Source organism: Sceloporus occidentalis, unplaced genomic scaffold (assembly GCF_023333645.1).
Source record: "Sceloporus occidentalis isolate IW3139 unplaced genomic scaffold, rSceOcc1.0.p SCAF_3, whole genome shotgun sequence".
Classification (NCBI taxonomy): Eukaryota; Metazoa; Chordata; class Lepidosauria; order Squamata; family Phrynosomatidae; genus Sceloporus; species Sceloporus occidentalis.
The window spans coordinates 167,678,387-167,706,284 of NW_028316983.1; the positions used below are offsets into that span (position 1 = coordinate 167,678,387).

The 27,898-nt window shown below is 40.8% G+C and overlaps 2 protein-coding genes across 4 annotated transcripts; both read right to left on the reverse strand.

Moving 5' to 3' along the window:
* Positions 1-288: 288 nt before the first annotated feature.
* NHLRC1 (NHL repeat containing E3 ubiquitin protein ligase 1) lies at positions 289-3,422 on the reverse strand. Its single transcript, XM_089518816.1, has one exon. The coding sequence runs from the start codon at positions 3,174-3,176 to the stop codon at positions 1,971-1,973; it is 1,206 nt and encodes a 401-aa protein (XP_089374942.1). The 5' UTR covers positions 3,177-3,422; the 3' UTR covers positions 289-1,970.
* A 4,608-nt stretch (positions 3,423-8,030) lies between these two features.
* Positions 8,031-27,079, reverse strand: TPMT (thiopurine S-methyltransferase). Of its 3 annotated transcripts, none has more exons than XM_089516807.1 (9): positions 27,000-27,079; positions 23,734-23,885; positions 22,160-22,252; positions 20,783-20,915; positions 18,394-18,446; positions 17,048-17,122; positions 12,850-12,935; positions 12,018-12,062; positions 8,031-11,239 (listed from the first exon to the last, which is right to left on the reverse strand). In XM_089516807.1, the coding sequence occupies exons 2-9, from the start codon at positions 23,871-23,873 to the stop codon at positions 11,127-11,129; spliced, it is 738 nt and encodes a 245-aa protein (XP_089372933.1). In that variant the 5' UTR covers positions 23,874-23,885; positions 27,000-27,079; the 3' UTR covers positions 8,031-11,126. The 3 variants fall into 3 exon arrangements, with proteins under 3 accessions (XP_089372933.1, XP_089372935.1, XP_089372934.1); XM_089516809.1 differs by lacking the exon at positions 27,000-27,079 and adding an exon at positions 26,949-26,967; XM_089516808.1 differs by lacking the exon at positions 27,000-27,079 and adding an exon at positions 25,505-25,521.
* Positions 27,080-27,898: the final 819 nt, after the last annotated feature.

Below are 27,898 nucleotides of genomic sequence, written 5' to 3' on the forward strand. Positions count from 1 at the left end.
TGAGGTCACAGATTTCAGTAGAAACTGTCAGAAAAATGCAGCCACTTTATTTTTCTGTTCTACACATATTCTCTGACTCAGAATTGTTCCCAGATACTTTTCTTCTTGCTGGTTAAATGATACAGATAGGCATTTTTCCCCATGAGAGAAGAAACAGTGGTGTGTGTGTATATGCGGGGAGATTTTGAATTAAAAAACAGCAAGATTTCTTCACTAAACTACTCAGTCATGGAGATTGCTTTTGACACACACACACACACACACACACACGTGTATATAAACACTGAATAAAATGAACATGCAGTTGCATTTAATATAAAGTATGGCCATTACATTCATTCAAAAAAAAAGTTTCACATCATAGCATTTAAACAACAATTTGCACAGTTAAACTGGCTGTAAAAATAAATAACAATATTAATTTACACATCCCAATAGGCACATCTAAATGTTAGTTTAGAAATTGTGAGTGTGTTCGGACTGTGACTCTGACAATTTCCTAGCCAGCGTGAGCAGTGAGAATTACAGCCCCCAAAAGCAGGTTTTCTGAACTGTGTCTCCAACCTATATGGGCAGCTACAGTAACAGATGAAGCAGCGGTCACTGACAGATATCCATTTTAAGCAAACGAAGCAGGTCTGTCCTATACAAGGCACATTCACACAGCATTCTTTAAAAGCCTTCAGTTTATATTACAGGCAGGCAAGTTTGTACTAGTTTAACTAGCTCCAAGGTGTGAGATAAAAGCAAGTATAATGCCAGGGGTGTGAGCTATGCCCCAAGCCTCATCACCCTGAACATGCCTCTTCTTTGCCCTGCTTTGTTCTGCTTAAATGCTTTGCATGATGACACCACAACACAAACAGTACAAGCAGGTTTTCCCTATGTGTCAGGAGCACTAGAGCTTGGAAAGTTACTTTTAAAAAGTACTTCATTCTTGTTAGTCATTAAAGTACAGAGGTATTTATTATTGTTACTCACTGCAATCTTTTTTTCAAAAATACCTCATTGCATTACTTATGGTTTTTGTTGTTTTTGTTACTCCTTTTTTGAGGGGTGAAACTGGATTCATAAGAGAATCACAGAATTTTTAAAAAACTGACAAAAAGCATATTTAAATATCTAAAAGTATAAGCAGAAAACAATGCTCATTAAATCAATACATTCTAACAACATTCTCACTTGTTACATTGTTTTTCAAAGGTTACAAAAGACAAATTAATTACAAGGTACTGCATTACTTGTGACGTGATTTCCATACTCTGACTGATGCTTCTGCCTTCGTATGACATTCCATGTGTTAGCTCCCAATGGTCAATGCAGTGACATAAATCATGACCTTTTACTAATGCCAAAACTGTCTACTTGCCTAAAAAGGTTCAGGAGGGTCATAACAAATTGGCTGAAAGGGTGCTTTCATATGCAACATCTAAAAAATGCAAGAGAAAGAACTCCTGTTCTCAGACTGACACAGAAAAACACTGGAATTGTTCATTTGTAGCCACCACAGCATCTTACTACGATCATTTCTGTGGGAATAGCCTATTTACAGCACAATCTTGCTCATGGCTTCTCAGAAGTTATCCCCATGAAGTCCAGTGGTACTTACTCCTAGGTGCATGGGCACAGGATTGCACTATAAATCTATATCACATCAGCTAAACTGAGGTCCTTCAGACATTCTGGTTCTCCAGGTATTACAACTTTCAGTTCCCAGAAGTGTCAATCAACAGGGCCAATGATCAGGGATTGTTGGAGTTGTAGTCCAAAATATCTGGACAGTCAAATATTCCAATTGAATTCAACTGGATTTCAATACTACTAGCATGAAGAAGGCTTGTACCAGCTATTCCCACAGAGAGTGTATAGTTGTGCTTGAAGGCCTTCCATGTACTCTTTGTCTAAGGCTGGGGAATGCGGCCATTTCTCCCATACCATGTGATAACCTTAATATACATTTATATAAGGCATCACTTAAAAGTATATACTTTTAAGGAATGATCGCCACCATCCAAAACAATCAGAGAATTATCTGTTGTAAATGTTAATGCCAAGGGGTAAGAAAGACCCTGGGTAATTAAAGGTTTGCATGCGGGGAATTCTTCAGGTTTTCCTAGACAGAATACTGCTTGGTTGTAAGCATCGGTTACTATTACATGACCTTCCTTGCTGAAGGTCAAACCACTGGCATAAATTTTGAAAGGATAAACTAGATTCAGACCAAAACTGTCCACCTGACCGATGACCTGCATATCTGCACTGAAAACTTTCACTCTTGTGCTGCCATAACTTGGTCCTTTTGCCATCAAATGTTCTATGACCGCAATGGCTCCAGAGGTCTGAGAAACAGCCACTTTTCTTGGGTTGCACAAATCAGAATGCAGTTTTCTCACTCCCTTTAATTCCCCCCTTTTAAAGTCAGCACTCAAGCAATACAGAGTACCTGCCTCTGAATCTGTCATGATAATATCATTCTGAGGTGTAGTAGCCAATCCCCAGGGAAAACAAAAGGACTCTGAGATGACCAGTTTGCCTCTGCCATTAAAATCAAACACTTTCACCGAATGATCCCCGCTGTCTGTGATGACGACATGACCATCCAGTGTGGCTGTGATATCATTTGGGTACCTGATGTCATTTCCTGCCTGTCCTCTTTCGCCAAATTGTTGCATGCAGTTTCCAGTGAAAGTAAACAGTTTAATCCGTTTCTTGCCATCGTGAACCACTGCTGCACAACCAGACTTCTGACACACGGCAATTCCTGTTGGGTTGATCAGTGTTCCCCATCCTCCAAAGGAAAGAGTGAACGTTAAGACCTGAGAAGCTGGGGTCGACACATCCTCAGCTGTCCTCCCTATGGTCCTTCCTGGAACTGGAGCATTATTAACAGAAGGGTTCAAGATTTCCATCAGGTGCAGCAATGGCAAACAGTCGCTGGTCTCTGAAGATTTGCAAATCCTGCGACAAAACGGGCACTCCAACTTAAAGGTCCGGGGGTGAGCCAAAGACGTAACACACTTGAAGCACATTACGTGCCCACATGGTAAGTTCCTTGGCCGGTGTTTTTTCTGCTCATTGTATTTTTCAAAGCACACCTTGCATTCAAGCAGACAGTTCTCAGTTTGATCCACCAGCTCAGTCATTGTTTGTATTTTCTTAGAGGTCTTGGCAGACATTTGTAGTGCTCTTAAGAGGGTTGTTATTCTCTGGATGGGCTGCTAGCTAGGCCATCTGGTCACATTGGTATAGTCACAAGACCTCTTACATCAGAGGCCTTTATACAGCTTGCAGTGAACTCTGATGGCTGGAGTCCACAATGAATGCTTTGCTTGTCCTTTGCTGCCCTCTCAAGGAAACTCATAGTAAGGATAACAATTCACAAATGCACTTGCAAAGCAAGCTCTAAGATACAGTGGGTTATTCAGGTAATCTTCTGTTCTGATTTGTTTTTATTTTTAGCTTGAGAGAAAATTGATATAATAATGATGCACCTTAACATTTGTAATATGTCTCTGGAGTACTGTAATGCAGCCACATAAACACATAAATCCCGTCTGGCAAGTCTTGGGACGGTGATCACACGAGCATTTGCTCTGATCAGCAATCAATGCAAGATTCAAGTCCAGTAAATCAAATAAAGACACTAGGGTAAGAGGTGAGTTTTTAAAAAATGGCTCACTGTGTGGAGTTTGTGCTAACAATACTCATATGTTTGCTAAAAATCTGTCTTCAGACATATCTGAAATCAACATTTTTAGATCCCCTCTTTTCTAACCTTGCTTTTTCCTTGCCATGCTCCCTCTCACTCAGTTGCTGCTTCCTTTGGTTCTTAATTGTGCTCCTCTCATCATACCACAGAATGCTCAGAGGCAAAGAGCAGAAACCTCCTGTGCTTTTAAATAGCACACTGAACCAGAGCTTCAAAACATTACTGTTAGAATCTGCCTGCTCAATGTGCTAGTGGCTTTGCTAGTTGGATGTTTTGAGGAGTTGCTGTGCAAAATGTAACTTTTGCAGACCCTGCACAGAATGCTGAAGAGGGGCTTGTCATTCAATGGTATGAACACTCTACCCATCAAAATAGCCTACACTACATGATTCTTAAAGATGTGAAAGTTTATAAGTTTACAATGGGAGAAATCAGCACACAAGAATAAAAGACCAAGCGTACAAGGGTGAGCTAGTTAAGAGCTTCCAGCTCAAACAACCTTGTGGCAGAAGTTACATCTATCAGAAAGGTAAAGTTGGCATACAGAGAATAATGAAGTACTCATTATATTTATGTCTTCTGTACTATGAGGAAGCTAATGTAAGATCCTAATAACTATACTTATGTTCTGCATTGGGAAGTATTGTCTATTTCACAAGAAAAGAAGTGCTGGCTCAGCACATAGGAAATGTGCTGTGTACATAAGCAGAGACTGTGTTAGGATTGCCATGAGCTACGATGCTTGATTTGCTGACACCTGCTGTTTCTGAGGGTTGAGTTCAAAATTGCCAAACAACTTTTCTTGTAATAATTCAATTCTGTTACTCAACTTGGCACATCCCAGAGGTCTCACATACTTAGACTCATCCATTCCACCTTAATAATCCCGCTGGATCAAACCCAAGTCTTATCTAGTTCAGATGTACTGTTGGGAGCAATGGAATTATGTTCCTTTTCTCTGGAGATTTCTATTTTCCTTTCTTCCTAGGGACATTCATACTACAGCTTGAGTCTCCCTCATCCAAAATGTTTGGGAATAGCAATGCTTTGGTTTTTGCATTTTTAAATTTTATTTTAGAATACCTGTACCTGCATATACATACATAACAAGATATCTTGGAGATGGGATCTAAGTTGAAACACAAAATTAATTTATGTTTCATATACACTGCAACCACAGTTTGAGCTTGCAATTCTATACAATAGTTTTGGTATTTTGTGCATGAAACATAGTTTTGTTCACTGCTCCATCAGAAAGCAAAGGTGTCAAGCCACTAATGAAAAAGCCTTGATTTTTGGAGTATTTTGGATTTCAGAGACTCAGTCTATACCAGCCACTTGAAAGACCTGTATCACCTTATAGTTATTTAAAGATTTATGGCCAGGGTCATGATCAGCATCTTTCTGTATTCTATTACATTCTGTTCCACTTCCACAACTGGCTTGATAGACTGATATCCATGAAAGCTCATGCCAAAATATAAAGCGGTTAAGTCTTAAAGGTTTTGCTAGATTTCTTCTCCACCCTCCTGTTTTTATGTTTCTTAAATAGGGGAGATGTTTTCTGGTGACATGTACCACCAGCTGCCTCTCAATTCCCCCTTTTGCACAGAGAAAAGTTCTTGGGGCAGCAACTGTTTCCTCAAAGCTGCAGTAGTTTCTTCCTGGTACAAAAATGGTTTAACAGAAGAGTTCTAGAGGGAGAGAGAGACAGAGAGAGCAGTTGCCTTGGCACAAGGAAAAATCATGTATGTTGCAGACTTGGATAAAACAACTCAGCTGATGAATCATACCAACCCTTCTGATATAAAAGACCATAAGAGAACCAGCTGACTCTCATTTGTCAAGATGAATCATTAAATTTTGCGACTCTGTTCATTTCAGTGATGACTCATGAGTCCTTTTATGTTAAATTGGGGCAGCCACAGTTCTAGGTGGAGAAGAGGCATATGGACCCAGCTGTCTCTCCCTCACTGGGGGAGATAAGTTGGCAGGGAAAGGCAATGAACCCCTCATTACTCCTCCACCATATAGATCAAGGCTGGACTTGATCCCCTGTGGGCTTCCCCCTTGGCAAGCCCACACAATACCCCTCCAACAAGCTCAAATATGTTTTCCTCTGTAGTTCTTCTCATGCCACTTACTGTCACCAACTTGAGAAGGACTGCAGAAGAAAATGGAGGTTTGGGGCTAATATCTGTGGAAAAGCAGTATACAAATAAAATTTATTATTATTATTATAAAGTTATGAGATAATTGTAAGCGTTATTTTCATGTGTTTTCACACATTGGAGGGGAGTTCTGTATAACTTGGGACAAAAATTGCCCCAATACTATGCTGAATTTTTTTAAATAGAGGATAATGGGAGGTTTTGGGGGCCTGATGACCACAAAAGTGGGGCCAAGGGCCACATGCAGCTCATGGGTCACACTGTGCCCACCCCACTACAGTGTGTTAATTTTCCTAGTAAGACATATACATTAACATCCCAGCTCCACACAACAGTGATAACTTCAATTCTGTGTTGAAGTCAAGTTAATGGAAAATTTAGCATGAACATTAAAAATTAAATGATGGAGTCCTTTCTTTAGTTTTACTCTCATAAGAAAGAGTGTTAAGGATACTGTGAAAAGGGTGAAAATAGAAACTGGAAAACAAACAATTGTTTATGTGCTATAACTAGAAATTTAAACACTAGTGTGGAACTTGTCTCAAACTCAGTTCACAACACTTAAAAAAAAATCAAAAGCAGGTTTAGAGAGAGAGTATGAGCATATTATAATGCAACCATTGTTTAGCATTAGTGACACTGAGGCTGAGAACAATAAACATATTTTAAGGAAGTTGGTGAGAATCAGTTCTTAATGTATAAAACATTTACTAAATAACAGGTTTCCTGTTGTAAACTTATAAAAATGCTTGATAAGCATGCAGACAACCACCACCACCACGTTTCTGCATGCAAGGTTCAAAATATACTTATCAGAAATGAAAAAAATGCTACACCTAAAATCATACTTCAGAACACTTGCAGGGTTTGTTTTTTTCTGAGTATGAAAGTAATATAATCCCTTTATCTAAAATTCAGTTTAGCTATCCTTTCCTTCTCAAATGCAGAAAGGACCAAAATTGTTAAATCCGTGTAAGTCACTGAAGCTTATGGCTAATGAATGTGATTTGGAATTTATTTTTACTGGAATAACTGTTCTGCAGCCAAAAGCCTTTGCAATACCTGCAGACTATACTTTCCTAATAAATTTATTGGAGCACATTTGGGTTACTCTATTATTGTTAAAAAATAAAATAAAATGCCCGGGGCTGCATCCGCAGTGCAGAAATAATCCAGTTTTGCACCACTTTATCTGCCATGGCTCAATGCTATGGGATTCTGGGAAATGTCTCACATAACTACACTTCCCAGAACTCCATAGCATTGAGCCATGGCAGTTAAAGTGGAATCAAACGGGATTATTTCTGTTGTGCAGATGCAGCTTCAGGTGGCTTACAAAGGGTTCATTTATCAGGAATATGTTTCCTAGGGAAATAAGTTTATCCATTCTTCAAATCCAAAGTTATTAATAGATGCCACTGCAATGACTGTATCCTCATTTTCAGAAAATCCCCTATTCATTTCAATATGAATAATACCAATGATTTCAAAATCTTTCCACTTGTTTACTTTCTGCCTCAATGTTTTCCACCAAAAATTATGTTTAAAAATATTCATTTAAGGTGACACTTAAGGTCATGTGAAGTCTTTTCTGTCAAGTTTCTTCGTCACTGTTAAGCTGTTTTTTTTTAAGTCTCTCGAAGGACTTCATGGAAAGTACACTCTTTTTGCAGTTGTTTAACTGTCTGCAGTGCTAAATGAATCGTGGCTACAGAGGCCTTCCATCACAGATTAAAAAGACATTCCCCACACAGGGACTTGGCTAGGGGTGGTTTGGGAGGGTGGGCACCCATTTGCCCCACTTTGGCTACTTATTGGGACAAAGAGTCTGGCTATAACTATGTGCTTTGATCCATTAGGATTTTTTAAAAAACTATACTGCAGTTTGGAACCATTTTACACTTTCCTGTGGTTATCGTTTCCTGAAGTAATATGCAAAGAGAAGGTACATGTCCTTAAACTAAGGAAGGACTTGTGCATCCCTCCATTTGTTGTTCAGTGGTAATTCTCACTATTCCTCACCTTTGACTATGCTGGCTGGGACTGCTGAGAGTTGCAATCCAACAACATATGGGAAGATGCACTATCTCTACCCTTCTGCAAATATTCAGATACCTATGTCAAGAAGTCACTGAACATAACATCGAGGCTTTTTATTGTTTAATCAACTTTTAATGGAGTATGTAATGAAATACACATAAAGAAAACAATACATTTAAAACATAAAGCCCAATTACATACACATCTAAACAACTCCACTACTTGTAGCCAATTAAACATTAAACTAAACTACTGACATTCACAAAAAGTACTAAAAGTTGACTTCCCTCTTTCTTACCTATGGCTTAAATGTAGAGTTAAATTCACTTTGCAAATATAAAAGGAACAACCCCCTCCCACCTTCTAGGCTTTTAATGTGTTTATAGCTCTGCTGAGAGTCTAGCTCCATGTGACTATTTTTCTCTCTCTCTGTCAGAGGTGTTTCCATTGTAGTTGATCATTACCATAGTTTTGTAACTTTTAAAAACTGCTGGCTGGATTTGTTTTCTTCTTCCCCTTTTGGACTGTAAGCCAATGGATAGTAATCATTTTCTGGATTCTGGAACCCTTTGAGGCTGAGAATGCTTTAAGCAAAGATGTGAAGAGCATTAATCCATTTGCACAAAAACTATCAACATGATGCAGCTGCCAAGCATTACCTTGCTTGCAGAAATTACTGAGGTGTAATTTTTTCCCACTGCTTAGCCTAAAATTTACCTTCAAAATTTCCTTCACTGATGCTGATTTTCTAGCCCCAATGATAGCTAACAGGGCCTGTCTAGGAATTTCTCAAATGTGTTTGGGGAGCCGATGGTGTCTCAAAACAAATGCGGTTTGTCTGGGTGCCTGCTTGCTTCCTCCTTTTAAATAATACATTTTAAAAAATAAACAGGCAATACAAACATAAAAACATCAAACAAAACCCCAACCTCCAGTATAAACTGTCAGTTGACTTTCCTGTAAAGGAAGCAGACCCTTTGAAATGTACCCTGAAATTCGAGAACGGGCATAAGACTCTTCGCTGCCTGAGGCAAATCACAAGATGGCATCTCCCGATTCCACTTAACTGGAGGGACATGTGGAATACTTAAACATTGCTGATGGAATACCGCACCTGAAGGCACTGGGTACTTTAAGAAATGCAGAACATCCAATGAGATGGCAACTGGGTGGAAAGAGGGAGGTAATTCTGGTTTCAGGTAGTGTGCTTGTACAATGTACGGATGCATGGTGGGGAGGCAAAAAACTGAAACAAAACCCAAGCTTGACACCGTGTAGTGTGGACAGCCTATGAGTGTTCAGCCTGCCTTGGCAATGGGCCATGTGGACATTAAGGTTTCCAACCAGTTTGGAAAAAAAAGGGTATCAACCCAGTTTTCCTTGTCCATCTGCTCAGCCTCACATTCTCTGAGGCAAGGTTTGATATGGGGCACCATAGGCCTGTGATGGGAAACCAATGGTATGTGGGCCCTCTCTGGCATGCAAAGCCATTTATGAGGGCACGCAAAGATAGGTAGGTGGGCAGGAAGAAGGGGAACAGGCACGTGCCTGTTTCTCCTCTACCCACTACCTGCCCAGGCCCTTAGCTGCCTCTCTGGAAGTCCCAACCCCTGACAAGACCCAGTGCTGGAACATGTTTAAGTTTGGACACTCAGTCTCTAAAAGGTTTGACATCACTGTCATAGGCCATCCAAGTCTGGAAATGAATGTGCCAATCAAAAACTTTCAAGATTAATTCATATTTAATTAATCGAGGGTTTCTGTTTTAGCACTAAATTATAATTTGGAAACAACAGTCAATGGATGAAGATATATAGTAGTTGCATTCTGGGAGGATAGATAAAAGGGCCTTAGTGAAAACTAGAACCACACTGTTTCTCCTCTATGTTTGGCAAATTATGTCTCCTTTTAGAAACAGTAAATTAACAAGCACAGCAGGGTATCTAAACCCTCCTTCCCCCCTTAATTCAAGGGGGAGGCAGAAAAGGCTGAGAGTGAATCCAAGGACAATTTCTTTTGCTGTTGCACAGGCTATTTCAGTAGCTGTTTCAGGCTCAGTTAAAGATGTGGTTTTAACCTTTAAACTACCATGTACAACTGCAGTCATTGGGGACTAATTTTCTGCAGGTGGAACCCCTCTGGGGGCTACACAGACTGCTGAAAATGTGAAATAAAAAGAAACCCAACCCCTGACTCTACTTCTGGTTTTGAAAAAATAGGTGGGTTCTTTTTTTTTTTTTTTTTGAAGCTGAACAGGGCAGGGGGCTGCAGCATGTTTAAACATTGAATTGCCTCTCACAGAGGCTGCCCTGGCCTTTTAGGGCACTGAGAAAAAGAGCATGGAATCTGGAAGGATCAAGGGCCAAAAAACTAGCCTTAGGAACTGCATATGGCTGCAGGTTTGCACTTTGTCCAATCCTGTTTAAAAACCTGCCTGCCTAGTCCAATATTCCCATGGGACACTCTATCTCTACATACCCTCCCTTTCCCTTCCTTCATTAAAGATCTGTATTGGAAGCTGCATAATTTTTGTAGTTATGCTGACCTCAGCAAGGAGCAGGGCATTTTCAGATGTGGCCATAGTACTGTGGGATGGAGATTTTTTTGCAGCATATCATTGACAGGAGGTCTCTTGAAACTTATTTTGATGGCTTTCAGAATGGCTGACCATACCTTTCTGTTTAGAAAATATGGAGATAAAATTGGGTGGGCTTAGTATTTAATATGCATTTAGGTTTATTTCCCTCCTTGAATTTATATGTGGTTTTTATTAATAAGGGGAGTGTGAAATTTTTGATCTTGTTGGTAAGCTACTTTGGATGTAAGATGGAGCGACATATCCAGTGTGTGGAAGATTTAAGGCTTAACACTGGACCTTCCCTCACTCTAATGACTACACAGCCCAAGAAATACAGCAACATATTTACTGAAAACAGTGAAAAGCTGGGATGGTGCTGGTGAATTTAGTCTTCAAAGTCCATCCCTCCCTTCCTCTCACACATACATGTACACACAGTCACTGACTCTTTAGAAGACAAACTTAAAATGATGTTTATATTTTAATTTGCAAAAATATTAATTTAAAACATAGATAAGTCAAATCAAACGTCTAGAGAATCTTTTAGTGAAAGTCCAAACCATTAAGGTGTTCTGCAATCAAGCTGTTATTCCCTGAGATTATTTTAACAGTTTCAATATTATCCTGGCTATTTTAATGTGAGCACATACAGTACCTCCCAAAAATAATCCAAACCCCATTTCTTTGGTCGATTCGATAAACTATCAATTTTTTCAAGACACTTAATGTCGCAGTATTTGCCTGAAAAAAAAGTAAGAATGAGATTAAAAGGTTTCTTTCTTTTGCATTTGCATGGATTTATTTTGAAAGGGGAAAAGTCTTCTCCTTTGGATACTGATTGATGAACTGATTAGACTAAGAAAGCAACATTTTGCTAGAGAGTCAGCAAACTCAGAGTCTCTCAGCTTCAAAGGAGAGCAAAGGCAACCCACCTCTGAACAAATATTGGCAAGAAAACCTGGTGATAGGGTTGCCATAAATCAGAAGTGACTTGAAGACATACAACAACAACATTTTGTTCATGTATAATATTAACTAAGTCATTTTGACATGCCATACCTGCAATAATTAAAACTGAAAATATTTGGCGTCAATATAAAGGATGTTTGATTTATGGGCTGGCAGGAATCTTAGAAGTTCTGGAGAAACTAAGAATGGATCTAAACCTCTAGATTAAATTACTGGGGCCCAGCACAGAAAATAACCTTGGACAACAAGGTGACAGGATCTGTTTGCTAGAGGTGTGGGTTCAGATTTCTTTTCTCTAGCACAAAGCAATCAACTGCTCTACTTTTTGGGGAAGTAATGATTTCTGAGGGGTTTGATACATTTCTTGTTTCTATTTTCAGACTTCACATGCTTCTAAATCCTCCTTAGGAAGTAAATATCTGCACATTGCATTGCAGTCTGTTTTCAGTGGAGGACATGCCAAGTTTGTTCCAAGATCACGAGTATGCATTTGATCTGTTAAATGTACTTTGATCAAGAGTAAAAGTTTTAGGCTGTTCAGCTGACTCACCATATAAACTTTTCACTTCAGAGTCAGGAACATAGAAGGGTGGACCTGAAAATGCAATGGACAAATCAGATAAGGAAAAGGAGAAATACAGTACCAAACCAGGCATATTACTAAACTGATATTGAAAACCCCAGTGTAGTTGCTTTTTCTCAGTGAGTGCAATGATAAAACCAGATTAATTTTAATTCAGTTGGTGATGATTCAAGTATACTTCCAAAACTTGATAAGTAGGGTGTGTGTGTGTGTGTATGTGTGTGAAAATGTTATTAATAGTAAGGAAACTCTCACATGATGTTTTGCACTTGGTACCTAAATCCTAACCCTAGTTTTAGGTCTGAACTAAACATTGATGTGTTAACGTGGATTTCTATGATTAATTTTTCTACTAAATAATAGAATCTTCCCTTTTTTGCAACCTGCTTGAAGTGCAGATCCACGAATACCTCAATCAGCCATTTATTTGAAGTCATTATGATTTGGTCTGTTTTAACTATATTTTTTACTGCTGAATTTTATTTTAACTGGACTTTTTATTCACTATTTTGGGAGTCCAGGGCTAGGCTAAAAAGGCATGGGGAACCTACAATTGAACAAACATAATAAAATGGTAGAAACATAAAAATGTGCCAGGGTCACAGATCAACATATGGTTTAGAGGCCTGACATGCTTTATCTCTGCTGCTCTGTAATCCCTTGTTGTACTTATCTCATGACCCAGATTCTTACTTATCTCCAGTCATAAAAGGTCACCTCCTCATGGGAAATCCAGCTGTGTGAGCCAGTGTTACATTTTCACAATATACAGATGTGATTTCAACCCAAATATCCTTACCTTTATGTTTGTTTGGATCATATGCACAAGTAATTAGAAGGCAACAACACCTTTTGTTCATCAGAGATAAGATCAACTGGGCATATCTAAAAAGAAAAGTAATCATAGCATCAAACTGATCTGTATACACAAAGCATGAAAGTGCATAAGTGCAGTGAATAAGATCCTCAGAGTTACACTTAAACAAATCTAATAGAGATAGCATGGCTACAGTACAAGCCTGCACTGATAAACAAACAGTGAGATGTTTCAGGAGAAATTATATCTGGTTTTGGCTCCTTTGGGAAAACACAGTATTAGAAACTTATGTCCTTTTTATAATACTTGATCTACTTGCTGACTTGGATCCAGCATTGGGAGATAGGTGGGAAATAAATAAATAAATAAATAAATAAATAAATAAATAAATGCATTATAAATTTAAATATACAAATAGACCATACGTGAAGGCAAACAGTATGTGCAGTCCTGTCAGGCAGCAGATCTGCCATCCCATATAAGTTTCCCAGAGAGCAAGATCCCTGTTTTCACTCTGTCATTGCTAATCATAAAATGGTAATTTTTCAGTAAAGAAGATTCAGTGGCATGAAATTGCTGAATTAGAATTTATCAGGCAGCTCAGTACTACCATCTGTGGCTGGAATCAAGGTAACATGTTTTTGTTCCACAACATCTCCTAATTCAGACCATGTGGTATAGTGGCTTGAAAGTTGTATTCCAAGAAAGCAGTGTTTGAATCCCCGCTTAGCCATGGAAACCCACAGAGTAACCTTAGGCAAGTCACATTCTCTCAGCCTTAAGAGGAAGGCAATGGCAACCATCCTCTGAAGAAATCTTGCCAAGATAACCCTATAAGAGGGTGACGATAGGTCAGAGTTGTCTTGAAGGTACAGAACAACAAACATATCCCAACTAGCTAACCAATGCTAGATTTGTGATATCAATAGCTTCTGTAACAATGTGGACATACTTATCAGGCAGCCTATATTTCACCCTAACCTCACTGCTTTACACTCTCCCACCTCTGCTAACAGGTAAAGATATATTTGTCACCTTGCGATAGCACTTCATGAATCTGGTGAAGTGGACTCTACTACAGGCAAACTTATGTTATGTTAGGCTTTGAGGTGCCACATGACTGTTGCTTCTTTTGCTCACAGCTAACACTCAGATCTCTCTTTCTCTGTCTCAAACCATTGCCTCTATGCACACAACAAGCCAGCCCCCTATTTATGGGGAGGGGGAGCATAAGGGATAAATCACTTTCCCCATGTTCCAGTAAGTTTTTCCTTCCAGACATTTCAGAGAGCTCTCTGCATGTCCCTGAAATATTTGCTCCTGCTAAATAAGCTTGCCCAACCACTTTACAAAATACTCTGATGAACAGCAGAATAGGAAGCAGACATGATCTGAACCATGAGACACTGGGATGTTTTCCTGTACACACCCCTCTGAAAGGAACAATACTGCTCTTATGCAGATTCCATTCATTGTGTTCCATGATAATTAGTGAGTCTGTGTGGAGGGAGAAAAGGACATTTCTGACTTGGTTGCCAAACTGTTGTGTGCCAGCCCAGCATGGTACAAAGGATGGAGGCCCTGTTCTGAGCACAAGAGAAATCTAAGCATCCTCTCTACATAACTGGAAAGGACTCAGGGGTCAGCCTCCCCTAGCAGTCACGTTTCGCAGCCCTCTGTCACTCTAAGGGGCACTATCCATGATGATGATGATGATGTTTTTATGTTGCGTGCCTTCAAGTAATTTCTTACTTATGGAGAGCCTAAGCCAAAGCTATCATGTTTTCTTTTCTTAGCAAGATTTGTTTATAGAGGATTTGCTCTTGCCTTCTTCTGGGAATGAAAGAGTGTGACTTGCCCACAGTCACCCAGTAGGATTCTATCCCTATGTACTAAAAGCATCTGAACAGTGACTTTCAATGGTTAACAGGTGATTATTGCAGTGTTAATGCATTATAACAGCAAACTATTTGTATTTTAAAAAATAGAAAAAAATCTGAAAAGGTTTCAAGAGTGTAGACCATAGAAAATACAGCCATTTTCTTGAAAAGTCTTTTCCTTCTTGCCCAAGCACCAGAAATAGTCTGAGTTCTCTCAGCTGAAAATTTCCTTGAGAATCTCTAACAGAGGGACAACAAGATCACATCCACACCACACCCACTAATTGATCATTCTCATAATAAAGTGGAATAATACATCTTCACTCAAGATGGCTACTTAATCATAGTGGGATAGGGATTAACGGATTATTTTCAACATGAAAAAAATCACATTCCCAATGACAGTACAGCACAACAGTACCAGAAGAACCATGAGATTGTGTGATAAAGCTGAGACAAAAGCAGGACCAGACCACAGCTATGATGCTATAACAGCATGGTGTGATAAGGATCTTGGTTATTAAGGAGGCCTGGAGTGGAAGCGGAAGAGTGACTATTATTATTATTATTATTATTAACTTTTATTTATAAAGCGCTGTAAATTTACACAGCGCTGTACATACAATCTTTTAGTTAGACCAGGGGTAGGCAACCTTTTTGAGCCAGGGGCCGGGTTGCTGTCCCTCAGACAACTGGGGGGCCAAAGCCGGGGGTGGGGCTTCCACCCTCCGGGGGCGGAGCTGCACGCCAGGGCGGAGCTTTCACCCTCCGGGGGCGGAGCTGCACGCCGGGGCGGAGCTTCCACCCCCGGGGGCGGAGCCACACACCAGGGCGGAGCTTCCAGCCTCTGAGGCGGGGCGACATGCTGGGTGGAGCACACCTTGCCCCAACTCAGAAAGGTGCAAGCATCCCATTGTGGGGGGATTTTGCAAACAGATACCAAGGCACATAAACATAATAAGAAAAGTTTTTGCAGCATGGAAGTTACCTGCTGGCCACAAAAGAAGGAGGAAATACATGCACACCTTGCCCCAACTCAGAAAGGTGCAAGCATCCCATTGTGGGGGGGGGGGGGGGGTTTGCAAACAGATACCAAGGCACATAAACATAATAAGAAAAGGTTTTGCAGCATGGAAGTTACCTGCTGGCCACAAAAGAAGGAGGAAATACATGCACACTTTGCCCCAACTCAGAAAGGTGCAAGCATCCCATTGTGGGGGGGGGTTTGCAAACAGATACCAAGGCACATAAACATAATAAGAAAAGGTTTTACAGCATGGAAGTTACCTGCTGGCCACAAAACAAGGGGGAAATACATGCACACTCTCAACCCAGAAAGGCACAGGTAGTAGGTGTAACTTCCGATAACCCCCCTCCCCCAATGAACCAACCTCTCTCGTGGCTGTGGGTTTGGCCGTGGTTGTGGGTCTGGGTCTCGCTGTCGCTGTCGCTCTGGCTCTCTGCCTCCTCCTCCTTCCCCTCCGTTCTTCCATAGAGAGGAGGAGGGTTATAGGGCGGAGCCAGGAGGGAGGAGGGCAGAGCCAGGAAGGAGAAGGGAGGTGGGTGGAGGGCGGAGCCAGGAGGGAGAAGGGCAGAGGGAGGAGGGCAGAGGGCGGAGGGCAGAGCCAGGAGGAAGAAGGGAGGTGGGCGGAGGGCGGAGCCAGGAGGGAGGAGGGCGGAGGGTGGAGACAGGAGGGAGAGGGCGGAGGAGGAGGAGGGAAGAGGGCGGCGCCCATTTGGAGGCCCGGTGCGGCCCTGAAGCCCTCAAACAGGGCTTCAGAGAGCACACCGGGCCTCTTAGATGGGCGCCGCCATTTTGTTCATCAAAATGGCGGCGAAGTCTTGCGCGACTTTTCCCGTCGCGCGAGACTTCGCTGCCACTTTAAATAACAAAATGGCGCCCGGAGCAGCGGCATTCGGCGGCGCAATCGGCGGCAGTAGCGAGCGCGGGCCGCTACTGCCGCGTCCGCGGGCCGCATTAGGCCCGCGGGCCGGAGGTTGCCGACCGCTGAGTTAGACAGTTCCCTGCCCTCAGGCTTACAATCTAAGAAGACACGACACAAAAGGAGAGGGCAGTGGTGGTGGGGAATGGGATCAGGTCCAGCAGTTCTTCTCTACCTCCGAGGCCTGGACCAAGGCAGATCGACTGGAGGAAGGGCTTGGCTTCTTAATGGATGGTTAAAAGGACTGATGCAAGTTATGTCAAGAAAGGAAATAGCTGTTTTGTTAGAGTCAAGAGGCTTTAGCAATTAACAGAAAGGATTTCAATAGTAACATAAAATATAGTATGGGGTACTGACCGTTTTCTTTCAGAAGGATTAACAGCTACTAGAGATCCCCTGTCCCAAACCCCATCAAACTTGCCAGTAACTGTGCTACAAGGAGAGAAAATAAAGTTTCACATCAGAAACTGTTAAACTGTGACACAGGACAAACAGATATTGCAGAAAAGAAGTACAGGTTTTAAAAATTAATTTGGAGAACACTTTCAATCTGCATGAGGAAGATAATTAGCAGTGATATCTGTGTAGAGCTGAACAAGTATATTTACTGTATTATGTTGTATGTGAAACAAGTGCTTTTCTCATGCTGTAAGTATGTGGCTCTTGTGTTAAAATCATACAGTACCCTTATTCATGGCATGAACAATACAACATACATTATGTGAACAGTTCGTATTATTTATAAAGTCTAAGATCCAAAGCATTATGAAACATGTAAAGTTGTCCTTAAACAGACAATAGCACATGAAATAATAACAAATTAAAATCAATTAAGGGCCCGAATAGACAGGCCAAAATAAAGCTGCTTTGGGCCACTTTGGAAGTATGCTGTTTAAATGACACATGTGTCCTAAGAGGTCAGAGGCTATGCCAAAGCCATGCTCCAGTCCTTTGGCGCAGCTTTTGGACTCTTAAGATGTGTGTGTCATTTAAACAGCATTCCTCCAAAGTGACCCGAAGCAGCTTTATTTTGGTCTGTCTGTTTGGGCCCTGAGTTATGAATTAAGTTGAGAATTTGCTAATTAAAAAAGGCAATTACATTTTTTAAACTAAGGAGAACAATTTCAACACTAAAATGACTACAGAATTGAGTTAGTAATTAGATTATTAATGAAATGACACATAATGCTAAAGAGCCAACATTTTGTTTTACCTGTTGGTTCTTTACCAACCTGACTCTCTTGGAGTTTTGCAAACCTACTTCTTGTTTTTGCTTGTACCTCAGGATGAGGGAATTAATTGGTTTAAGTAAAAACAAACAAACCTAAAACCATTTACTCAAGAGTTCTTGTAAGATGTATTGGATTGAAAGACCTTCTGAAATTAGCAGCCTGACTACTGCATTTTGACATTAGTAATCTCATTCCTCACCCCATTTCTGAAAATAATTTAGGATCCATATTAAAGAAGCAGACATTTCTTTATAGCTATAAAATAAAATAAAAAACTTCCCTCTTTCACACTGGTAGTGCCATGTCAGCTACAAAAAAACCAACAATGCTCATAACCAGAATACCAGAAACAAAGCAAATGTTTAACTCTTGCTCCATTTTGAGGGAATATCTTTGGTGGAATCAGCCATGTAGAGTTTAACATCATCATAAACATTATGATTGAAATTAAAAGCACCAGCTTGTTCCTACCTGGTCAAATCATATATACTGCAACAGTATAAAGAAATACTTCCAGAAGTGCTCTACAATGAAAAAAAAAGATAGAGCTTCAGTTAACATTTTTTAAAATAAAACACTGAAGTAGAAAGTGTGATGAGTAAGATTCAGAAAGCATTAAATTAAAGCATTAAATTTTATTTCAGTATTTAAGATGAATATTTTTTTTTGGGGGGGGGGGGAATCTAATGCAAGGGTACTTAACAAAGCATCTGGTTTTAAACACACAAGCTCTCCAATAGTGCCCTGAGCTCATAGGAACTTCAAAGTGAGAATTCAGCTTAAAACTGTTCAATTAAAACTTTTCAAGGCATTTACTTCTACTGTTTGGGACATCTATCCATAGTTATCAGTATGAGGTCACTTCTCAGTTCTTGGTGAATGGCTACAAAATTATTGTACAATCTAAACCTTTAACATAGGGGTTTAACACAATCGGGGGGGAAAAAGAGGGAAGCATAGCGAGATGTTCCTGTCAATATTGCATGATCTGGTAAAGATTATCACACGATGTCACTTGCAGGGACGTAGCCAGGATTTTAGGAAGGGGGGGTCCAGACTAAGTGCCACCATTATAATGGGGCTTGGGCGCGGTGGTGCAGCAGCACACACCATTCATTTTTCTAATGGAAGGGAGGTCCAGCTACGTCCCTAAACAATGTAATGCTTATGTCAGAGTTATTATTATATATTAAAATGTAAAACTAACTTCGCCTCTCATTGACCAGTTGACAAACCAGTATATTTTATTACACTATAGATTTACAGTTTCTTGTAATTGTGAGTACAGCAATAAAAGACTTCAAAAGATTAAAATATAATTCTTCCACTACAAATAATTTTATTTCTATATGCCAATTTGATAACTTTCACTTCTTTTCCTATAATGAAGTTGTGATAAATTTAATGGGCTTACCTCTTTTAGTTTGCTGTCAGAACTTATTTTTTTTCTGATCACAAACACATCCGTCTTGAACACTCAATATAAAAACTGTTAAACTATTTTAATATCACATCGCTCAGAAAAACATACAATGTGGTTATGCAACAAACATGACAGGTCAGCAATAATGCACTGGATATCATTAAAACATAAACCAGACAGTCAAACAGGCCAAGGGATGAAGAGGGGAAAGATGTATGTCCTCCAGTGGAATTCCTGGCTGCAGTGTATGTTTGGTATAGAATTCTGGTTCTTTGCAGTTTGGTGAGAGGGGCATTTGGAAAGCTCAGCCAGAGATAGAGAGATGGGGGAGGTCACTGAACTACAACACCCATAATCCCACAGCACGTTGCCATGGCAATCACTCTATAACAGTCTAGAGTGATAAACTACTCAAGTTGCAGTGAGTGGCTATTGATGAAGGAAAGGGGTGGCCTTTGCCAAGCGCCGCCTTTTCATTGGTGCTTTCCTTCCTCGCACTGACGGGCGCTCTGTCCAATCACAGACAGGAGCGTGAGGGACTCAAGCAGGGTAGGCATTTCCATAAGAAACTGACCGCCATCACTCTCTTCTCATATCCAAACAGAGCCCCTGCCAGAGCCATCCTCTTTTAAAGTGTCTTGATTCACACACCCGCCCTCCCTCCCTCCCTCCCTCCCTCCGCCTCCCTGCTCCCTGTGACTTCCCCCCCTTTTCCCTCTAGTCTCCATCGGAGTCTGTGCTTTTGATGGAGGAGGAGGAGGAGGAGGAGGAGGAGGGGGAGGAAGGAGCTTGAAAATTCCTGATGGGGGGGTCCGGACCCCCCAAACACCCCCCCCCCTGGCTACGTCCTTGTCACTCGACATTGCAAATATACCATGATTATCCCATGAACAAATAGGAATTATAGCGAATAAAAAGTGGCGCTATAATTCCTGTTTATTTATGTGATAATCACGGGATAATTGCAACGTTGTGTGATAATCTTTGCTAAATCACACAATATCGACAGAAGCATCCTGCTATGCTCCCCTCTTTTTTCCCTGTGTGATAAACCCCTATGTTAAAGGCTTAGACTGTAAAATAATTTTGGCTGAAGTGGACTCTTGCTTTATGCATCGTGTACCATACAGTTTCCCATCTTGCAGAGGCACTTCCTATACACCAGAGTTTCTCTAAGTTACTGCTGAGTTAGTGGCAACATGGGTTGCAGATTTAGAGCTGGTGCAGCCTCTCACAGATTCCAGAGGGTCCAGTGTGTATCCCTACCTGGCCTTGTGAGGTGAGTTTCTCTATAGAGTGAAGTAACTGAGCACATATTTGTGAACATGTTTGTTGATTCGCAAATATGGTTTGCAGGCGCCAGAATGACATTGCTATTGAGTCACTGATAATCCTATGTGCTTAGTTACACACATACATTTTCTTCAAGACACAAACCTTAAATAATTTAGCTCCAGGGATCTCTGGAATTGTTTCTTCTGTAAAGGAAAGGTTTTGTTCAGTAAAAAACTCCTTCAGTGCACTTTCACTGATTTCCACACCAGTGACATAGTGACCAAGGTCAGCTAACCTATGTGTAACAACAAAAGACAGTCTGATTATTTATGCTTTATTACTGTGTCTTCTAAAAACAATTTAAAAAATAATCAAAATTCATTTAGTTAGCCACAGGCTGCCCGACTTCAAGGTGGCATGGAAGCATGTGGTATATAAATGCTGCACTCCCAAGCCACCCGGACAGCAGCTTTAAATGGCTGACTGTTCTGGCCTTATGTGGAAATAAGGTTCCATGTGTTTAAGGATACAGTGGTGTGGTTGAGTGGTGGTGTCATCTTTGAAAATGAAATCTGGCTAGACGATTGCCTGTTACGTTTTAAAAGCCATTCCTGCAACTAAACCAGGCCAGATCTTGGAGCTTTGGTAACAAGTGGATGTGTGATAAAGTGTGCATACTTTTACCTTAACCCCAACACTATAGATATTCTTTCTAAATATGTTTTTCTTGTTTTTCAAATATGAAGCAAGACACAGGCCAAGCTGCCCTAGTTTCTGTGATTTCTAACTAACAAATGAGGCATGAAAAGACTGTGATGTGAACACAGTGCATATTATTGTCAAATATCTCCAAACCTATTGGCATCTGGATAAACTGAATAGTCATGAACTGTAATATTAAGCAATACTCACACTTGCAGTTTTCGATATGTCAATTATTCTCAACACTAGATGCCTCCCTTCTGAACTGTTATATCTCTTTCAGCTAATTCCAAGTCTGGCCAAATATTACAGCTCTTATGCATCTCCCATTCATTTCAGTGGGAACTGTACAAGACTACCCCTGTGGATTGTGTTTAATGAGTCCATCAGATTCAGTAATGAGGCATTTCCAACTGAAATGTTCAATCCTTCTTCAATGTGTACATTTTGGATTACAAATCACATTAGCCCCATCCAGGAAGGCCCATAGTCAGGGGTAGTAGGCACTGTAGTCCAACACATCTGGAGGGGTACCAGGTTTGGCAAGTCTAGTTTATTCTTCTGAACTGAGAAGCATTCAGCCATAAATAAGTGATCATGGTTACTTTTCAGAAAGACACAGCAAAGTGGTGTCTGGTAAATACCTCATGAGAATGTTTGCAGTACAAAGTACATCTGCCTGAGACAGCAATCTTACACAATCTCTTTTTTCATGTTTTTGCATCTGCTTGTGTTTTATAGGCTCACACCCACAGAGCTGTAAAGCTATGTCAAAATAAAGTGTGGCACTGTGATTGTTCATTTCCCCTATTTCATTTCAATGAAACATGCACTTACCATTTCATTTCAATGGTTTTACCACAAAGTGGAAAAAATATTTTCAGTCCACTCCTGCCGCTCAGAAGGAGATCCAGATACTTCCTGAGAAGACTGCAGAAGAAGACAACATTACTGACTGTAAACAGTATAACTAGGTCCAAAACACACTGCAGAAATAATCCAGTTTGAGACCACTTAAATGTCCTAGCTCAATGTTAGGGAATTTTGGGAACTGTAGTTTTATAAGACATTTAGCGCTGGTGCTACAATAAACTACAGTTCCCAGGATTCCATAGCACTGAGCCAGAGCAGTTAAAGCGATCACAAACTGGATTATTTCTGCAATGTTTTTTGGACCTGGGTTTTACTGTTTAGTTCTATATGCATGATATCAATTGGCAAATCGGCATAACTCACTGAACTATTGAGACTACACTGGTATTTCAAAGTGATTTTAAATACACAGACATACCCAAAACAACTGTGTAGTTGGTGACAATATAAGATTATACATTCTAACTTGGACAATTTTGCCTTAAATGAAAAGAGAGCTGAGAAAAAGTGCTGGGGAATCTGTTCTTCACATTATCAAAGAAGTATCCATATTACTCTCATGCAGCATAAAAAGAAGGGAGGGAGGAGGAGGGGGGGAAAGAAATGTCACATCAGAAGAAGTGGGTTTATATCCACAAAAGCTCATGCAAAAATAAAAAACAGTCTTAGAAGTGCTGCTACATTCCTTTCTTTCCCCCTTCTACCCCCTTCCTCAAATTTCCAAGTGATACAAGTGACTGGAAACAAACGTACTAAGGACAGCCATCTCCTTGTGCCACACCTTTGAATTCCTACAAAGTTCTTGCTGGCCACTGTTGCAAGAGAATAGCTTGACTATACGGACATTTAGTTTGCTCTAGCCATAAAGTTCTATGTGTGAAGCAACCACTAATTAAACAGCATGGAGATTTTCATTCCTTTTCCCACAAAGATAAAAAGACTGGAAGCATGCTTTCTGTAAAATAAATAAATGCAAGCTCATTGTCACAATTTAGCAGCAGTTTGCAGCTATATGTTTACATTTAGAGACACTTTCATAGCCATCAGTGTTCCACAGTACACTTATGATCACACTGGTGGATTACAGCTCCCATAATCTCTTATCATCGATTATACTGGTGAGGACTTTTGGGAGTTGCAATCGAACAATATATGGAGAGCAACATGTTTGTCACCTCTGGATCATAATGCTGCCACTTTATAGTAAGTTGATTGTGCAGAATTTTCTCTGTCCCATTCTTCACAATTTATACAAATCCAGGTCATAAAGAACTTGTACATGCATAGCCATTTATTTTGGCAGCCATTAATTTAGGGCAATTAATTCAAATCTGCTTCTTTGCCTTCTAGATTCATAGGAAGCTTTACAAATCTAAATATCAATATTCTCCACCTGAGGGTTTGGGCTATAATCATAACCCATAGGCAGCCTGGCTTTTGACTAAACTGGCTAGCGATGACAGATGTTATAATCCAATACGTATGGATGGCACCAGATCATGAGAGGCTGTGCATTTGTAGAACACAAAAATACATACGGATGTCGTTCTTCATTATGAAACCCAATATTTTTTGTTTGCCATTTTTGGAGCCATTCTTCTTCAGTTACCACTCGGTCCTTTTGTATCTTGGCTTCATCACATTTGTCATCTCCAGATGCAGCTGGGGAATTTTCCATGGCCTGGGAAACCTTTGTATAGAGAAAAATGTTCCACAGCTACTTGTGAATCAAACAGTTAAAATTCCTACATTGTCATTATGTTTTTGCCACACCTTGTCTTTTGTTTGAATTCAGTAAAGTTTATGGCAATATTTGTACCTATAGCTTCCTCATGTGTTAAGTAGGCCTGACCTTACCTCCTGTGCCAGGAGACAGAATGCTAGCTACACCATAGCGGAGGTGCTATCAGCTGAAGTGATACACTTCTGCATGGGAGTGACTGTGTGCTCCCTGGTTGTATTGATGGATGGATGCACACACACTCTGCATGAGAGTAGAAGCTGTATGCATATTGGCCTCCGCAGTGGTGATATTGCTCCTTTATAGGCAGATGCTGAGGATGAGGCAATGTACAGTAATGTGAAATTGGAGTCAGGATTACCTGACACCACCCCACTGTGTGTTGGGCTGTGTTTGGGTTAATGTATACCCAAAAAAGGGCCCATGTCTACTTCCAAATGCAGTAAAATGCCAACCACTGTACAGTTTGTTTTGGGGCATAATTCAAAGTGCTGGTTATGACCCATAAAGGCCTATATGACTCTGGTCCAGGCTATTTGGCAGACCATATCTCCCTGTATGAGCCGGCCTGGGCTCTGAGATCTTCAGTAGAGGTCCTTCTCTCATTCCCACCACCATCACAAGCACAGTCGGTGAGGACATAAGACAGGGCCTTCTCTGTGCCTGCCCCTAGACTGTGGAACTCTTTTCCCAGGGAGACCAGAATGGCCCCCTCTTTGTTTCCTTTTCCTGGCATGCTAAGACCGTCCTGTTCAGACAGGAGCTTAAAACAGAAAGTTTTAAAAGAATGTCCTGGGGGTGTTGCATTGTTTTAAATTGTATGATTTTTCAGTGCTTTTATCTTTTTTTAATTGAATTCTATTTTTAAACAATTGATCTGTTTTAACAGAGTAATATAGTCGCCCCGCCTTTCTCATGGACTTGACGTCCACGGTCTTGAATATTCACAGAGGACTTCCATCATTATCAAAGGGGCATGCCCCCACAGTGCAACCCTTTGTGCACCTGTGGGCATGCACCCCATTCAAGCCTATGGGGCTTGAATATAGGTGAGACTCCGTTTTCGCAGGAGGTGGTCCCCTGCGAATTGATCCCCCACAAAAACGGAAGGCTGGATGTAGTTTAATTTCATTTTAATTGTCAGTTTTTGAAGTTTTTAATTGTACTTTGTTTTTAGACTGTAAGCCGTTTTGAGTCCCAGTTTTAGAGGAAAAGTGGGGTACAAATAACCATAATAACAGCAACAACAACTGAATAACAAAATCATAGAGCTGGAAGAGCTTCATGGGCGATTAAGTCTAACCAGCTGACATAACAGCTTTCTACCACAACAGTTTCTTTCCAACTATGCTGACATTAATATAACTAACTGGAATTCCTGTGGAGTCAAAACAACTAAGTAAGTTTTGGAATATAGAGGTTGCAACTGCTCCCTTAATATGATCTACCTCACAGGGTTGCTGTGAGGTTAAAGTAGGAAGAAGAAGAGCCAGGTATGCTGTTACTCGAGGAAGAGAGGGAAATAAATGTAACTGCTAAAGATTCCTCACTTGAGGATAAAAACTCACTGGATGACCTTGGACAAGTCACACACTCTCAGCCTCAGAGGATGGCAATGGCAAACTCCCTCTCATGAAACTTGCCATGTGTAGAAATGAATCATGAAATGAAACAGGACAGACAACTTTTTTTGTATCACTACACATTAAGTGTAAAGGCATATCATTAAATACCAAAATAAGAATCAACCAATTTCCAGTTTCTATGTACAGGTTGTGAAAGCTGGACAGTGCTGAAAGCTGATAGGAAGAAAATCAATTCATCTGAAATGTGGGGCTGGAGGAGAGTTCTACAGAGACCACGGACTGCTATATATATATATATATGGTGTGTGTATATATGTGTACACACCCACACTCATAAACATGCACACACAGAGTACTCCTTTCCATGGTAGGAGAATACACACACACACACACACACACAAATAATATATATATATTGTGTGTATATATGTGTGTGTATATGTGTGTACACACAAACACACATGCATGCACACAGAGTACTCCTTTCCATGGTAGGAGAGAATATATATATATATATATATATATACACACACACACACACACACACACACAATATAATATATATATTGTGTGAATATATTTGTGTGTATATGTGTGTATACACACACACACACACACACATGCATGCACACATAGAGTACTCCTTCCCATGGTAGGAGAATATATATGTATACACACACACAAATAATATATATATATATATATATATATATATATAGTGTGTGTGTATGTGTGTGTATGTGTGTGTACACACACACACAGAGTACGCCTTTCCATGGTAGGAGAATATATATATATATATATATATATACACACACACACACACACACAAATAATATATATATATTGTGTGTATATATGTGTGTGTCTCCAGAATGTATGTATATGTGTATATACACACACATACGCATGCATTCACACACAGAGTATACCTTTCCATGGTAGGAGAATACACACTCACAAACAATATATACATATATATATATATAGTATATATGTGTGTACACACACACACACACATGTATATGCATGCACACAGAGTACTCCTTTCCAGGATGAGAGAATACACACACACACACACACACTATATATATATATATATATATATATATATATATATTTATATATATTACTAGCATGTAGAGAGGTCTTGTAGCACCTTTGAGACTCCTCCCTGGAAGAAAGAGATGGGCAGCCTGAGCTTTGCAAGGCTGAAGTCTGCTTCCTGAGATGCATTTGTGAGCAGCAGGGGATCCAATGCACCTTGGAAAGCTGATGCTGCCAAGCTCTCTCTTCCTTTTCCGTGTGTCTCAAAGGCCTCTCTTCCTACAAACAAACAGGGCTATACCTTTGAAAGTATATCATGAATGGAGAGCCTGCCCCTAAAGGAGCCCCCCTTACAAGAAGTCCCTTGAGCCTCACCTACCAACAGGAGCACCAGCAACCAGGCCCCTCTTTCAATGGAGAGAAAAGTCACCTGAAGGCAGAAGGGTCAAGGAGTCAGGAAGGAGGCCTGGGCTGTTTCCCTCCTCCTCCTCCCTCCGCCTGGCGCTTTCCTCTGCTGCGCCTGCCTGCCTGCCTGCTTCCAGAGAGGCTCCACCCGCTTTGGCCGGCGGAAGGAGGAGGGAAGGTGGGGCTGAGAGAGGAAGGCCAGGGCTGGAGGCTGGAGCTTCCGCCCAGGAGGAGCCCAAGGAGCAGCCCTTTCTCTTTGGGTTGAGGAGGAGGTAAGGCTGCCTTGCTCCCCTCTTGCTACTGCTAAGCCCTGCAGCACCCCCAAGCCACCAAACAGGCACCCCTTTCTTCATTACTGTTATTTTAAATGCCTCATTTGAAATGGCCACTGGGCTCTTTTCCATCAGCCAGGAAGGAACTGGAGGAGGAACCAAAACACACTGCTGCTGCTTTGACTGCCCCAGGTTCAGTGCTAGCCAATCCTGGGAGCTGGAGTTTGTTGTGTGGCCCCCTTTGGCAGGGAAGGCTCTCAAAGCTGCCTCCCAAAACTGCAGCCCCCCAAATCCCCCCAGCCTTCAGCCAAGGCACTGGAAGTGGCCCCAGACTGGCTGGTTTCTTCTGCAGGGGGCCTTGGACCTGGCTTGGCTCAGAGGCCTGCATTTTGTTTGCTGTGAGGATGGAGAGATGTATCTGTGCAGGCAGGTTTCTCCTCCTGGGTTGTGTATATGTGTGTATATATATATATATGTGTGTGTGTGTGTATATATATGTTGTGTGTTTTCTGTGTTGTGTATATGTATATACAGTACATAGGTATATGTATATGTGTGTGTATGTTTTGTGTCTTCATGTGTGTATGTTGTGTGTCTTCTGTGGTGTGTGCGTGCATATATATATATGTACATGTGTGTATGTTGTGTGTTA

Bases quoted from the DNA above. Each gene is read 5' to 3' on its own strand.
- NHLRC1 (XM_089518816.1), bottom strand. From the start codon at position 3,176: ATGTCTGCCAAGACCTCTAAGAAAATACAAACAATGACTGAGCTGGTG.
- TPMT (XM_089516807.1), bottom strand. From the start codon at position 23,873: ATGGAAAATTCCCCAGCTGCATCTGGAGATGACAAATGTGATGAAGCC. The intron at 17,123-18,393 runs GTAGGAACAAGC...CTCTCCTTGTAG, and splicing joins AGTATATATGATTTGACCAG to CACAGTTACTGGCAAGTTTG. The intron at 12,063-12,849 runs GTAAGGATATTT...TTGCATTTTCAG, and splicing joins TGATCCAAACAAACATAAAG to GTCCACCCTTCTATGTTCCT.